The sequence below is a fragment of the Eupeodes corollae genome, chromosome 2 (assembly GCF_945859685.1).
Source record: "Eupeodes corollae chromosome 2, idEupCoro1.1, whole genome shotgun sequence".
In the NCBI taxonomy this organism is placed as follows: Eukaryota; Metazoa; Arthropoda; class Insecta; order Diptera; family Syrphidae; genus Eupeodes; species Eupeodes corollae.
The window spans coordinates 126,242,145-126,257,004 of NC_079148.1; the positions used below are offsets into that span (position 1 = coordinate 126,242,145).

General features: G+C 31.9%; 1 protein-coding gene across 1 annotated transcript; it reads right to left on the bottom strand.

The window, feature by feature from the left end:
* Positions 1 to 12,446: 12,446 nt before the first annotated feature.
* On the bottom strand, positions 12,447 to 13,156 carry LOC129947769 (pupal cuticle protein Edg-78E-like). The gene is made up of 2 exons (XM_056058451.1): positions 13,063 to 13,156; positions 12,447 to 12,999 (listed from the first exon to the last, which is right to left on the bottom strand). The coding sequence occupies exons 1-2, from the start codon at positions 13,072 to 13,074 to the stop codon at positions 12,616 to 12,618; spliced, it is 396 nt and encodes a 131-aa protein (XP_055914426.1). The 5' UTR covers positions 13,075 to 13,156; the 3' UTR covers positions 12,447 to 12,615.
* Between the last annotated feature and the right edge of the window lie 1,704 nt (positions 13,157 to 14,860).

Here is a 14,860-nt window from a genome sequence, read left to right on the forward strand (position 1 = left end):
AAGCATAAATAACAAAGGGCCAATATGACTTCCTTGCGGAACACCTGAAGTTACATCAATACCTTTGGATTTAAACTTTCCCAATTTTACAAATTGAGCCCGATTTTTTTAATTAGAAGAAATTTATTTTATGAAATTAGAATGGAAACCAAGTTTTGAAAGGTTAAAAATGAGTATACTATGATTAACTCTATCAAAAGCTTTTGCAAAATCTGTAAAGATAATATCAGTCTGTAAACTATTTTCAAACCCGCAAAGTACAAAATCGCAAGGCAATGAAAGGTTTGTAGCAGTAGATCTTCCAGAAACAAAACCATGTTGGTATTCACATATTAAATCCTTAACAAAAAAATTAAATTCTTTACAGATAAGCATTTCGAAAATTTTTGGGATCACTATAATTGGTCACATTTTGCTTCGAGCCAGACTTAAATATTGGATTTATACAAGAGATCTTCCAAAAGTCCATAAACTGGCCACTTTTTAAAGACTGATTGAAAATCAAGCTGAGCGGTAACAAGGACGGATCCAGACTTTTCATCAGGGGGGATGAGTTTTTACTCACCGCTTAAAAATGTTCTTTAATGTTTTGTAAAGGATGCTAACAAAATTTTATAATTGCTTAGTTATCAAATTATTCAGAACACTGTTGTCTAGCAAGTTATGGTCTAACTATTTAATTTGGATGACTCACATGAAAGCATTCCAAGATTCGAACAATTGTCTAAATATGCCATATTTAAGAGCTAAAATACAATAGCTTAGAAGGTTTTTGGTGCATTTCGCGCAGAAATGAAGGAAATTGTTTTGAAACGTTGCTTTTTTCCAAAAACAAAACACACTTTTCTTGTTTTCATTTCTATTAATGCGAAGAACGCCGCAAAAATTTAAAAATCCAGAAAATGAGGGGGTATCTGATATGTTAAAATGTCGGACTCTTTTTGACGTAGTTTTTTTGAACTCAATTTCCAGAAGTCTCTTATTACTATCGTTATCAATCTGCTTACTCGTATTTGGATCTTATAAAGGCGTCAACAAAACTTAAATGTTGTAGAGACGAAAAGGTTTGGTTCTTGAATTTAAGGAAATAGTTGTATTTAAGAACATAATTTCTCTAAACTAAAAACAAAAGCTAAATTAAAACAAAGTAAGGTAAGCAAACAAATAAGTTGGGAAGAAAAGTTTTGTAGTACTCATCAACATGCACGTTTCAAAGCTTTTATATGAATAGATATGAAAAGTTTATTATGCTTTTCACTTAGCCATTAGTTTCACAAAAGTGTCTTTTGATTTTTTGGGACATTTGTATTATTGAATTATTATTATTCGTGTTGGAATCTCAGTTCTAGAGCATCCAAAGCAAATTGACTTGAATTTTGAAAGAAATAAAATGCACGACTGGGTCGCAAGAACTTAATAATTTTTTCCAAAAAGTCTGTTTAAAAATATTGCCTATATTTGAAGATTTAAAAATGTACCTCTAATTTAAGTTCTTCTCAAAAATTGAAATGCCATTTTATTTGTCAAAAAATCTAGATTAACCTATTTTTTTCGAAGATCTTTTTAAATTTTGTCTTAAAAATATTTTTGGTATAAGCACTAAATAAAGTGCTTATAAATATATGAACATTTAAATTTAGTAAGATAATGTTGTTCCCTTCTGAGATATCGAGTTTTGTAAACAAAATTAGTATTTTATTAAAAATAAAAAAAATACATTTTTGATGATAAAAAATCATCATCAAATTGATCATTGACAAGAGCTTGCCCAGAAAGAGAAGAATTTTGAAATCTTTCCATTAGTTCTTGAGAAATTTTAAAAACAAAATAAAGATTTTTTTGAGGGGTACCCTTCTGAAGCAATACGAAAATATGTTTTTCTTGTAGAAAGAAGCCAAATTAAGAGCACAAAATTTTGGGAAAGTTTTAGAAAAATCACATGTTTAAACCAAAAAATTTGTGTGTTGACTGCTGTTATTTTTTTATTAATAAAATGATAAAAACTCCTTACATTAATAAGCTTAAAATTCTTAATTTCAATCAACACAATTGTTTGGACTGTAGGGGCCAGGAAAGACAGACAGACGGAAGGAAGGAATCGACGTACCCTACCCACTTTGTTCGACTTCTTCGTAATGTCATATTTGATTAAAAACTCTAGTTTGAAATTGTTTACTAATGCAAAACTTGCTATAAAGTTCCTATATGTCGCAGTAAAAATCACGTCAAAAATCAATATTTATGTGTGTCAAAAAAATGTAATAATAAAATTGAAGGCTAGTTTGAGGAATTCAAAGGCAACTTAATGTAAAATTGATGATCTCTTATTTAAGGTTTCTTCTTAAGAAGCTGAATATTTGCTCTTTTTCTTAGAAACAATTTTTATGAAAGTAATTTATAGCATGACTGAATTCGCGTTCTAAATTGAGCGAAAATAAAAAATTTTAGTTGTTTTTGACAGCAAACCACTTTTGGGTGAATGTCGTTAAATTACTAATAAATCTTTAAATGAAATCTTTACTTATACAACTTAACTGTATAAGCTTTTTGGCTCATATGACCCCCCCCCCCTGTATCGTCAATTGGTCAAAAAATGATGAATTTGTGCTGTGTTTTTGAAATAGGGCTGAATATCCGATTCATATTATGTTCTTGGTCCAATCTTCAGTCAGAAGTAGTACTTTTAGCAACAAAGTTTAAGGAAGTAAAATACAAATGTTGTTTTCTTATACAAAAAATAAATAATTCAAAATATAATAGGGGTCACATCCATTAACGCAATACGATAAGTTTTGAATTGAAGGGAATTCCTATGAAAAAGCAAACAAATTATCTCCCAGGGGGGGTCATGACCCCTACGACCCCCCGTGGATCCGCCATTGAGCGGTAATGCCAAAGAAACAGCTGAGTTTTTAAATGCAACAGAGGCTATGTTATCTGGCCCAGCACTTTTATTTACATCAAGACTAACTAGAGCTTTAAAAAACACCTGAAACAGTTAAGTCTATACTTCCAATATCAAGAGCATAAGATGGCGAAAAATCAGAGGGTTCACAAGGAGCAGAAGGCAGACAAACAGATTGAAAATAATCGGCTAATAAATCGCATATAACGTTCATATCGCTAGGTATATAATTGGAGTACTTCGCACAGTTTGGAATCCCTATAGACTTTCTTTTAATATTTATAAATTTCCAGAAGTGTTTCAAATCATTTCTAATTTTCGTCACAGCAGAGAGAATATAATTATTAAAAAAAGCTATTATTTCCAATAGCTTTAGTTAGATCCTTCTGAATTCATTATTATGATCCTGTGCCGCTATAAAAGTAAAATCCAGGAAGGAAAAGGCAAATTGTATTAATGAGTAATAATATAAATAATTGATAACATTAAAAATTCTGCGAAAGATACAAAGCCAAAGGTTCTACGACACCGTTGACATTTGTCAATAAATCTAATCACACTTTTTGTCAATAAAGATTTAACTTCCTACTAATAAAAATATACAACAATTTCGAATAAAAGCAAAAATTACGACCAAAGCTTCATCATCAGCTTATCATTTTAAATCAATTTGATTTTATTACTGAAATACTGGTCGTAAACTCAATTTGTGTTTGACAAGTATAGCTTTAATCAATCCCACAAGTTCAACAAATTATGTTTGGAACGTGGAAAGACCTATAACAATCAGTAAAATTGTCTGATTAATTACGCCAGTAAATATTTAGTACTGCTGTTAACAACGTTTGTATTTATTGCAGAATTACCATACACCGTGCAAAATATGACCCTTAAACGCTTTATAGGAAATGATTGGTTGAATGAACCAGCAGAAGTCTTAAACGACGTTATCAATAAGTTGACGCTACAGTTTGAAAGTAATTGAAACTTTTTTGAGAAAGCATTTACCAAGAAGCAATATCCTGAAGGTGTGAACATTGTATCCGTCATTAAAGAAAATGAAGCGGTATTGGTGTTAAATATGTTTCAGCAAATTACTTTCCTTTTTTTTTACTTTAGGTCCTCAGACCTTTTAAGTCTGTTGGGGATCCCTAAAGGGACATAGGGCCTATACTACGCCTACGTTTCATAGTGTACGATTTCCGGAGATGTGTTTCAGCTCCCTCCAACTCTTGCCTAGTGAAGATGATTCCGCCTCGACTGTCCTGCGCCATGTGCTTCTCGGTCATCATCAGCTTTTCTTCCTTCTTGTGTGAGATTTCACTGCATTGCTTGGCCTGCAATGCAGTCATTACCTTTTCGATGCGTATCCAATGCCCCTTACGTCTCCGTTTAATAGATTCTATAGGTTCCTGACCTGTCCTTCTATGAAGGACCTCATTTGATATACGTTTTGGCCAGAAAATCCTTAAGATGTTACGAAGACATCTATTTACGAAGGTTTACAGCTGGCTGAAGTAACCTTCTAAGTGCTGCACCCACAAAGAAGCACAAATTCGACATTTCTTGGTCTTAAGCTGATAGAGTTATTCCTCCAAATTTTTGATAGCATTACGAATACCGCTTTTGTTTTGTCGATGCGGCTGATGACGGTCTTGTTCGGTTCCGCCTTCGATGGAAATGATACTTCCAAGGTATGAAAGTGAAAGATCTCCACTTTTTCCACTGTTTGCGAGAAAATATTTTTGATCATTTTTGTTTTGCCGGAATTAATTTTCAGCCACACAACTTCTGCTCTTCTCTTCACACTTGTTGCTTTCGGTGCCACTTAAAGATAACTTTTCCGAATAACTTTAATGTTTAACTAGGATATTAATAACCCTGGTCGACAAGCTGACGTTTGTGGCAGTCAAATTGCACTTTTTCGATGGGTTGTGATGATCGTAATTCAAATCTTACTACTAAATCAAATTAAATTTTCGAAATTTTTTTACTTTCTGTATTACTAAAAGTTTTAGCGAAACTTTGAAACATTTATGTAGACATTTTTGCAGAAAAAGGCAAACGTTTTGAAAGTGGTTTTATAGCGAATAAACATAAGTTAAGTTCTTAAAATACGTTGAACAAAAATAATTTAAACAAAATGTTATACATTTACGAGTATTTTTAAAAATTTGTGAAGATAGTTAGAATTAAAGTTTGAATTTAAAATAAGAACTGAAACTTAACTGCAAAATGTATTTTTCAAAACCATGAAAGCATTAAATTCCAGGTTTTTCAAAACTTTATATAAATTGAAATAAAGATTCAATTCCAGAAACTAAGTAAGATACTAAAACGATTTTAAATGTGTCTAAAAGAAAATAAACTAATTAAAAAACTTCAAAGACCAAACAGGGGCCTAATTATGAGGTTCACGGCGGATCGTTTTTAATTCGATCTTTTAAATTCGATTAGCGTCATATTTCGTTATTAACGTAAGGCAAAGCCAAAATAGTTCTTTCTATATTCCAGTGATTTGCCACTTTTTTTTGGTTTTTCTTCCTATATTCCAGTGATTTGACAGCTTTCCAAACAAAATTTGTTTTGTTTTGATTGAATTTGTGAAATTTGCGGTGATTTATTTGAAAATTTATATTTTATTTTGGATTGTTGATAAATTAAAATAAAGCTAACTCACATTTTTATATAATTACAATCAAGAAAGAATCCACGAAGCCGAACAGTGAATAATAATAAATACTCTTTTGCCTGTGAATTCGCCAAAAACAAGCTATCAGATTTCAACTGGCCAACAAACACTATGACATTTCAAATTCACCTTCGAATTCGTTAATTGGTCGAATTCAAAACGAAGAAGGCGAAAGCGAAAGCAATAATTAAAAAATGACCAACTTGCTATAGCAAAATGATTGGCCGCGAATCCCATAATCTGGCCGAGCTGTTCCTCAAGGCTGTGTTTTAAGTCCTTTGTTATTTTCCCTATTTATTAATGATGTTGCAAATTAAATCCCAGGAAGTATTACTATAAGTGATATTGATATTACGTTCTTTCTTCATGCAGACGGTCTCGTTGTTATTATTTATTTATTATTTATTTAAACCACAAAATTACTGTGATAGTTGAGATCTCAAAATAAGTATCTTGAAGTCTAAAATTTTGGTTTTCTGATCATGCAACAACACAGTGTTAAAATTTAAAGTCTTAACGCTACAGTGAAAAGTATCCTCTACTATGGTAATGAAGTATTATGATTGAGAGCATTTAGAAGAACTAGAAAATGTCCAAAGGTATTTTTCAAACGAATTTAGAGGTTTCTTAGAACACACCTGATTATGTCATCCATACGGAGTGTGGCTTACCTTACCATCAGAACTAAACGTTCAAAAACCAATTCTAAAAATAAGTTCTAATAGTGGTTACAGCCCAGTCAAAACCTGATATGATCTATGTAGCTGTTTTGAATGAGTTTCCGATCACATAGGGAACAGATACGATCGAAGAATAAAAAATGTCTTTATACGACTGCATAGCTTGGATAGATCAGAGGTTATATCAGAATAATATTGAAATAGTTTCTTTTTTAACCTCGAGGGGGTTAATTAAGGGAAATTAAATCAATTATTTTAAAGATGAGTTTTCTGTTTCAGGAATGAGCTTGATTTTCAAAATCAGAACTGAAATATTAGAATTGAATTATGGACCGATTGGAACCGATGTATGTATATACTGTTTGTTTGCTTTGAAACTTTAATCAGAATGAAAATATAATACACTTTGAGGTGCTGCTCTGTGCGTTGACGGGTGGACAAAAATAAAAAAAAAGGCTGGGATGCGACCCACACTGATAACTTCCCATCCCGTCTGTCGATTTGTCTTGCTTAAAAGTTTGTCTATATGTACTCGTATCAATTTTTACCAAATTTGCGTAATATTTTTTGTAGATTTGATTTTTTATGAAAAAACGGGCTGTTGGATTTTTATATAAAAATTACTGAATATTGAAAACAATATTTTCTGTGAAATAAAATAAGTTTGAAGCCAATATTTTTAATTTTTGAAAAGCTATTTGAGCCGATAGTAAATTTTTACCAAGTTTTAGTATTGTTTATTTTTAGAGTTTTATTTTTTGTAAAAAAAAACTGTCAATTCGAATTTTTTAAAAATTTTACCAAATGTTGAAAACAATATTTCTTATAAGATAAAATTAGTTTGAAGCCAATATTTCTAATTTTTAAAGAGATATTTGAGTCAAAATCAATTTTTACCAACTTTTATTAATTTTTTTTAGATTTTTATTTTTTTGTAAAAAAATTGTCAATTAGATTTTTCTCAAAATTTGTCCTAATGTTGAAAACAATATTTCTTATAAGAAAAATTTAGTTAGAAGCTATTATCTCAAAGTTTTTAAAAGATATTTGAGTCGAAAATCATTTTTTACCAACTTTTGTAATTTTTTTTTTCGGTTTTTAATTTTTTGTAAAAAAACTGTCAATTCGATTTTTTTCAAACTTTAACTGAATGTTGACAACAAGATTTTTTGATAGATAAAAGTAAATTAAAGCCAATATCTCAAAGTTTTGAAAAGATATTTGAGTCGAAAATAAATTTTTACCAACTTTAATACATTTTTTTTTTAGGTTTTTATTTTTTGTAAAAAAACTGTCAATTCGATTTTTTTCAACATTTTTCAAATTGTTAAAAACAATATTTCTAATAAAATAAAATAAAATAAGCTTGAAGCCTAAATTTCAAGTTTTTGAAAAGATATTTGAATCGATATTCAATTTTTACGAACTTTGAGTAATGTTTTTTTTAGATTTTTATTTTTTATAAAAAAAACTGTCAATTCGATTTTTCTCAAAATGTTATCAGATGTCAAAAACATTATTCTTTGTTGCAGTAAATTGTTTTAGAGATGAAATCATATTTCAGTCGTAAAATTTTGGAGGTGACAAATTTTTTTGTTCAGTTTTATTGATTTATAAAAAAACCGTTATATTGATTTTTTTCAAAAAAAATACTTCTTTGAGACTACGTTACAATATATTATATAATATTTAATTCAAGTCTCTAACGTTTTTGGTTCGTAAGATATTTAGGGTTAACCAAAATTTTCACCTTTTTTTCAAACTGCTTTGGTAAAAAACCACCCACGCAATTTTCTTGAGAGCCCTTTCTGCATCTTTCTGCCTTATTATCTGTATAACAAAGTTTATTTGAAGTTGATATCTCTTCTAGTTCTTGAGCTATGGAGGACGAAAAAAACGTCGCGAACGTACGGATGTACGAACGTACGTACAAACGCACGCACAGACATCTTTCTTAAAATCTTTTATTTTCACTCTAGGGACCTTGAAACGTCGAGAAATGTCAAAATTTTCAATTTGAAAAATCGGACCCATTCCAATAACTTCCTATGGGAAGTTAAAAATTATGAGATTTAAAGCTACAATGCTTTGGAGTCCAACTAGAACAATTAAAATAACTGTTATTTGTTATTTGTTATTTTTAATTATTTGTTGTCTTCGGGTATTTAAAATAATGTCGCCAGTAGGGTTTCTGCCGATCAACCTGGAAGCAGACGCGGAAGACCAAAAAAAACAATTTGAAATGGCATCTCACAAAACCAAAAAACGTAGAGTTGAGGATATTTTGGTCTCAAAATCCACTGAAGAGAGCTGGTGAAGGAGCTGATTCTACTGAAAAAAATATGGGTTTAACTCAGCAAGAAGCCTTAGCACTGTATTTAGACCTAGACCTTTCTGAAAAAAGTATAAAGTGTTACAGTCAGTTGTTAATGCGTTGCACAAAGATTGTTTTCCCAGCTTATACAAACCGAAAAATCTAAAAATAAAACAGATGCTTCCCAGCAGGATGGAGGCAACAGACACGACTGCATCTGTTGACCTTCAAGAACTTTTAAATAAAACTGGTGAAAGTATAGCAAATATTTCCCCCAAATACAACATGAAACAACAGCTACGTTAATCTGCAAGTGGGGCTTCGACGGAAGTTCTGGGCATATTCAGTACAAACAAGTCTTTACTGATTCACAAAGGACAGACGAATTTCTTTTTCTAACAGCGTTCTGCCCTTTAAAATTGGTCGAGGACAATACTGGTATTGAGCTATGGAAAAATCCCCGTTCTTTTTCGACTTCCTATTGCAGACCCATACAATTTATTTTTATGAAAGAACGTAAAAAGCTTAATTAAGATGAGGAGTCTAAAATGATTGAACTTATAGGTAAGTTTTATTTAAATTTTAAAAGCTTTAAGTTCTTAAAAAATCATACCTGTTACACTTTCTGTATAGATTTTGAACCAGTTAGGGAATAAGACATCCTGAAAATCTCTTCCCAATAAGGATTTCTTTGGCTAACCTCCTTTGACAACTATTATTTCACAATTCAAACATCCACTTCCAAACTCCACCATAACGGTCATAATGCCTAATTCTTCAATTTTATTACCTAAAACAGTACACACATTATTACATGACTTTTTTAATTGAACATTCGAAAAATAATCATAACATTGTTTTTCTGACATAATAGTTACCGCTGCTCCAAAATCGATCTCAAGACTGGTTCTAACGTTGTTGATAAGCAAAGAGCATTCTGCTGGCTCTGGGTGATGACTGCTAGCTCTGGGTGACTGATTGCTGGCTCTGGGTGACTTTTCTTCCTCCGCACTGACGATATTAATTCCGACTTTTTGAAGACTTTGTGCTTTTCTGTATCTGCAGACTCTAGATGTGTGACCAACTTTGTGGCATGTAAAGCACTCCCAATTGTCTCTCTTTGCTGGACAGTTTTCTTGCTGATAGTTATTTCCACACCGATGACAAGACTTTTGCGACGACGAAGGCAGTTTCCTCCTACGATTTTTTTCGTAACTTCCACCAGACGTTGGATGCTGTGTACTTGATGGATGACGGGCAACTGTTTGTTTAGTCAAATAATTTGCAGGCACTTTTGATGGCACGTGCTTGTTGTTTTTTTGTTGAAAGACTGCTTGTATATTTTGTTGTAAATGTAAGAATTTTGTTGTTTTTTGAGAAAGTTCCATATTTAATGCCTTCGTGGTGTATTGCTCAAAAGTGAGGTTATCCTCTCTTAACAAGGCTTGCTGAATTCTTTCACATGTTAATCCCACTATGAAACGATCACTCAGTACATCGTCCAACATTTTAATTTTGTACTTGTGCACATCTTCTTAAGCCTTTTCTGGAATGATGTCGCCAAAATTACAGAACTGCTGCGACTGAGCTTTAAGACGCACAATGAACTCATTAATAGGCTCACCGTCTTCTTGCTTAAGCTTGTTAAATTTATATCGTTCTGCTCGTTTATTATGCTTGGGAGCAAAATGAGCACGTAGCAGCGAAATAAGTTCTCCGAATGTTTTTGCACTGGGAAAATCTGGAACAGTTAGTGATATTAGGAGCTCGTAAATTTCTGCTACTGCGATGGTGATAAAAAGTGGAGTAAGTGCTTCTTCTTCTTTTATGTCGTTGACTTTAATAAATTGAAGCCAAAAAATTTCCACCACTCACAAATGGTTCAACATAGCCGATTAATCTCGACATTTCTTTTTATGTTATTTACGGACGTGGACGTTTTAACTTATGTGTGACTTACACAAGTCGACTTTTTAACTTCGGGTTGACTTACACACGTGGACTTTTTAACCTCATCGCCAATTGTTAAGTTCTACTTTTTTATGAAATAAAACTTAAACTTTGAATTATTTTTTCGATTATTCATATAATAATAGTTAGTTAAGGAATAGGTATGTATATAAGTATAATTTGAAGGTTTAATGAGATACTTATTTAGAGGCGTGTGATCGGCTTGACTTACTGATGAAGAAGAGATTCACTTTAAGCTTTTTCAAGCTGATCCCAGCCATAGAGATAAGAGAAAGGAAGAAAAGGAAAGAAGCCATTTTATAAAACTTCACTTTTGTTAACAAAACAGGGTTGGCTTAAGGCCGTTTATAACAACTTTAAGATATATTTTTTAACTTCATCGTTATAGGCCAACTCACTAATCTCTTTCTAAAAAGGTTTCAATGTTAACATTTCATTTAAAATGCTATTTACAATGATTGATGGGAGTGTTTGCAATGTATTGTCAAATACAAATTCTTCAGCAAAATGTTATATTTGCGGTGCAACTCCCTAAGAGTTGAATACGCTAACAAAAAACCAGGTGCTTACAAAAGAAGAAAACTATCGTTTTGGTTTATTCACCCTAAACTATTGGATAAGAAAAAAAGATATTCAAGGATCATTCAAATCTAGAATGGGTCTTATCGTTGATAAGCCTAAGCCAGGATTCGGATCAACAAATGAGGGAAATACTACAAGACGTTTTTTTAAAGATTCAGAGACTACTACACAAATCACTGGACTTGATGAACAGCTAATAAAAAAGTTCTCCATTATTTTAAGAGTCTGGGCTTAGTATTGACGTAAATTTATTTTCTGCATTGCTCGATGAAACAAGAGATCCTTATCTTCAACTTTATAGTTGGAATTATATGCCAATCAGTGTTCTTATGGTCCGGATATAATTTCATTTTTTGATATACCCATTGGTCAACTTTTGGAAGAAGCTCTAGAAGCTAACCATAAAGAATTTCGAAAGCACCGCCTAGCTCACGCTAGAAAATCATCCCGAAAGTTTGCAAACGAAGGCTAAATGACTGTATTGCTGCTTAGATCTGATCCTTCTTTATCACAATATAGGAACACACATTCAGAACTTTCAAAAGAAGATGACAAAGAGATACATGAATACACACTGATTCCGGAAAATTCAAATTCACAATCGCAAATTCAAAACAACACAGATAGTGAAGCCTCGGATGGTTCTTCCTTCTAAATAAAGTTCACTACTTTATTATGTGTTCATAAATAATTTATTATATGAAGTTATTTAATTTAAACATAAAACAACATCTTCAAATTTGAAAAACTAAATTATGCATATCAAAATTATTATTTATATGATCAACTTAATTTTTCTATTTGGCAACTTTTAAGTATAACACGACCTTTAAATTGTCTGTGTTCATTAAATTTTTATTTCTTTTGAATTGTCAAGACTTATTTTACACTCAAAAAACGTATGTTTCGGAATACACATTTTTGCCCACCATCTTTATTCGCTGTGTCAAATCTTACAGGAAATCCGAAGACTCAATATTTAGACAAGTTTTCGTTTGTTAGAGAAATGGATCAATAATTTTGAATGGCGACAAAAAAGTATACAGATATCTTGTTTTTAATGTGGGTCAGAAAAGATCTTAATTTCGTCGATCAGTCTAATCAATTGAATGAACTATAGAATCGACGCTATTTAGGCTTTTCAAACACCTTCTCGCTCTCAATTTTGTTCTACGAAGCTTAGGAATTTAGAACCTTTAAAAATATTTCTCATAAGAAAGTTTCATATTTTTCGGAGATCTCAAAAAATATTAAATTAAAACAAATTGGTCCTTCCTAAAAGCGACAAACAAAAATGCTCAGTCTATTTCTAATTTCTTTTTTACTTAAAACTATGCTTTGATTGTAGTAAATTATTTTAAGTTATTTTTCTGTACTAGATTAATGTACTATGACACTACGAGCAATAACTTTCAAACTTAACAAATTCTTAACAATATTATAACTAAGCACATCTAAATTTATGTGGTTATTATTGATTGTGTTGCAATCTATATTCCCTATCAGCTTGTTCTTCGGGTGTTGGATGTTCTTGAATATATTCAATGGCTCGAAGGATTTCTTCTGGAATTGGTGGTGGTGTTGGCAGATGTGTGCCTTGTGGATGGAAACCAGTCTCATCAGCGGTATAAGCTAGTTGAATCGTTTCGCCTTCTGGTGAAATGTGTTGGAAACCTCCGGTAGCATATTGTCCACCAATTCCAGACTCCTGAACCGCTACACCGTTGCTTAGTTCATATTCGTGCCCATATGTTCCATCAGGATTAACTTGACTAGCTTGACGGGTCACATATGGTTCGTCTTCATATTTCTGGGGCGCAGCCAAACTGAATCCCAGCAGTGCCATAAGAACCACCTATCAAACGCAATCAATAATATATAAAATCACTTTCAACAAAGCTGTTTTAATTCGACATACAAACTTGAACATTTTTCGCCTGTATCCTGTATGGGGAAGATCTATGCTAACACTCCTATTTGACGTGACAAGTCAAACTAATGCTTTAAATTCGATCAACAAATCTTTATATATAAATGTGCCAGCATAGAAATAACGAGTCCCAATGCATCATATTTCAACACTTTCAATTTTGCATAAATTTATAATGAAAGTTGTTTAAAAAATAAAACAAGTAAAAAAGATCGTACGTATCTCATCGACAAATCAGCTCTATTTGATTGGTAATGTTCGGTATAAAATATATATTGTTGACCCAAAATTATGATCAAAGACCAATTGAAGAAATTGAGAAGGTCAAACTTAACAATGTTTTTTTTCCATACTTATCTATTACTAACCGCAAAAAGGTGTTCCAAGTTATAACCCCGTTTACAAGACGATAGCCAAGTATAATCATTTTAAAACAGAAGACATGAATTTCAAGTGATTGATGATTGACAAGTTGATTGCTTGAAAAAAAACTAATAAACTTTATGTAGCGCCCTAGCAATAAATTACCAGTGCAAATGTTGTACCATATTGAATATAAGATGAAGATGGGTTAAGATATTGATGTGTTTTAGTCACATTTAGTGAAGAATTTAAAATGTATGCTGATGGTTTGAGTTTTGACATTTGACATTGAACTTCCGTATAAGATATTATATCCATTTAATTTGTTAATTAACAAAGACTGCATTTAAATTTAAATAAAAAAAAAATGTTCTCTAATTAATTGTTACGATATTATAGACGGAAACATCAAAGGTGTTAAAATTATTTTTATCAAACCAAATCATTTCGTCAAAATGTTTTTGAACTTCATTTATAAACTTTAGAATAGATAAGGCTAATCAAATAATTTAAAATCATTAGATGCAGTTGCAGCAAAGGTTTATATGGATGGGACTTACATAGAAATTAAAGATAAAAATGTTTACAAGAACAAAAAAAAAACATAACATTTTATGAGAGAGGAAAACTTAAATTTAACTTTGTTATTTTTGAATAGATAATTATAATCTTATTTATTAACGTTAATTAGAAAAATGTAAGTTTTTTTTTTTTTAAACAAGTTTAGATAAAGAAAGATGTAAAGGGTTTCCCAATAATAAGTTTCACTTTTGAAGTTATCATCTCTTGGTATTTGAAAAGTCAAAACTATGTACCTTTTAAGTAAAAAGAGGCTAGGATGATAACTTTCCATCCCGTCTTTCGATATGTCTTGATTAAAAGGTTTGTAGGTTTTCGTGTTTTGTTAAAAAAGTTATCAGTTAGATTATTCTAATATCTTTACAGAGAGTCAGGCAGCTGTCAAAGCCATTAACTCGGCCATAAAAAAATAAAAAATAAATTGGGTGGCGCGACAGTCCGTTGAGAACCAAGGCCTAGTGACTTACAACTCTCAACCATTCCTGTGTGCGAGTAATGTTGTCAGGAATGGAGGGGACCTACAGTTTATATGCCGACTCCGAACGGCTAATTTAGAGAAAGCACTTTTTCATGACAAGAGTTACTCTTGGAGAATTTGTCAATTCCTCGCAAGAGGCAGTACCCGTGAAAAGACTTTAGATGGCATAGGCAGGGATCGAACCCAAGACCTCTAGCATGACAGTCCAACGCACTAACCATCATGCCACGGGTACCATATCCTCGGCCATATCCTCATCTAAATTGGTGCAGCAATGTCCCAATAAGCTTGCGAGCCTGAATATTAACCTCGGTGTCACCCTGATCTGGGTTCCGGGCCAAAGTGATGGTGGGAAATGAACGGGCT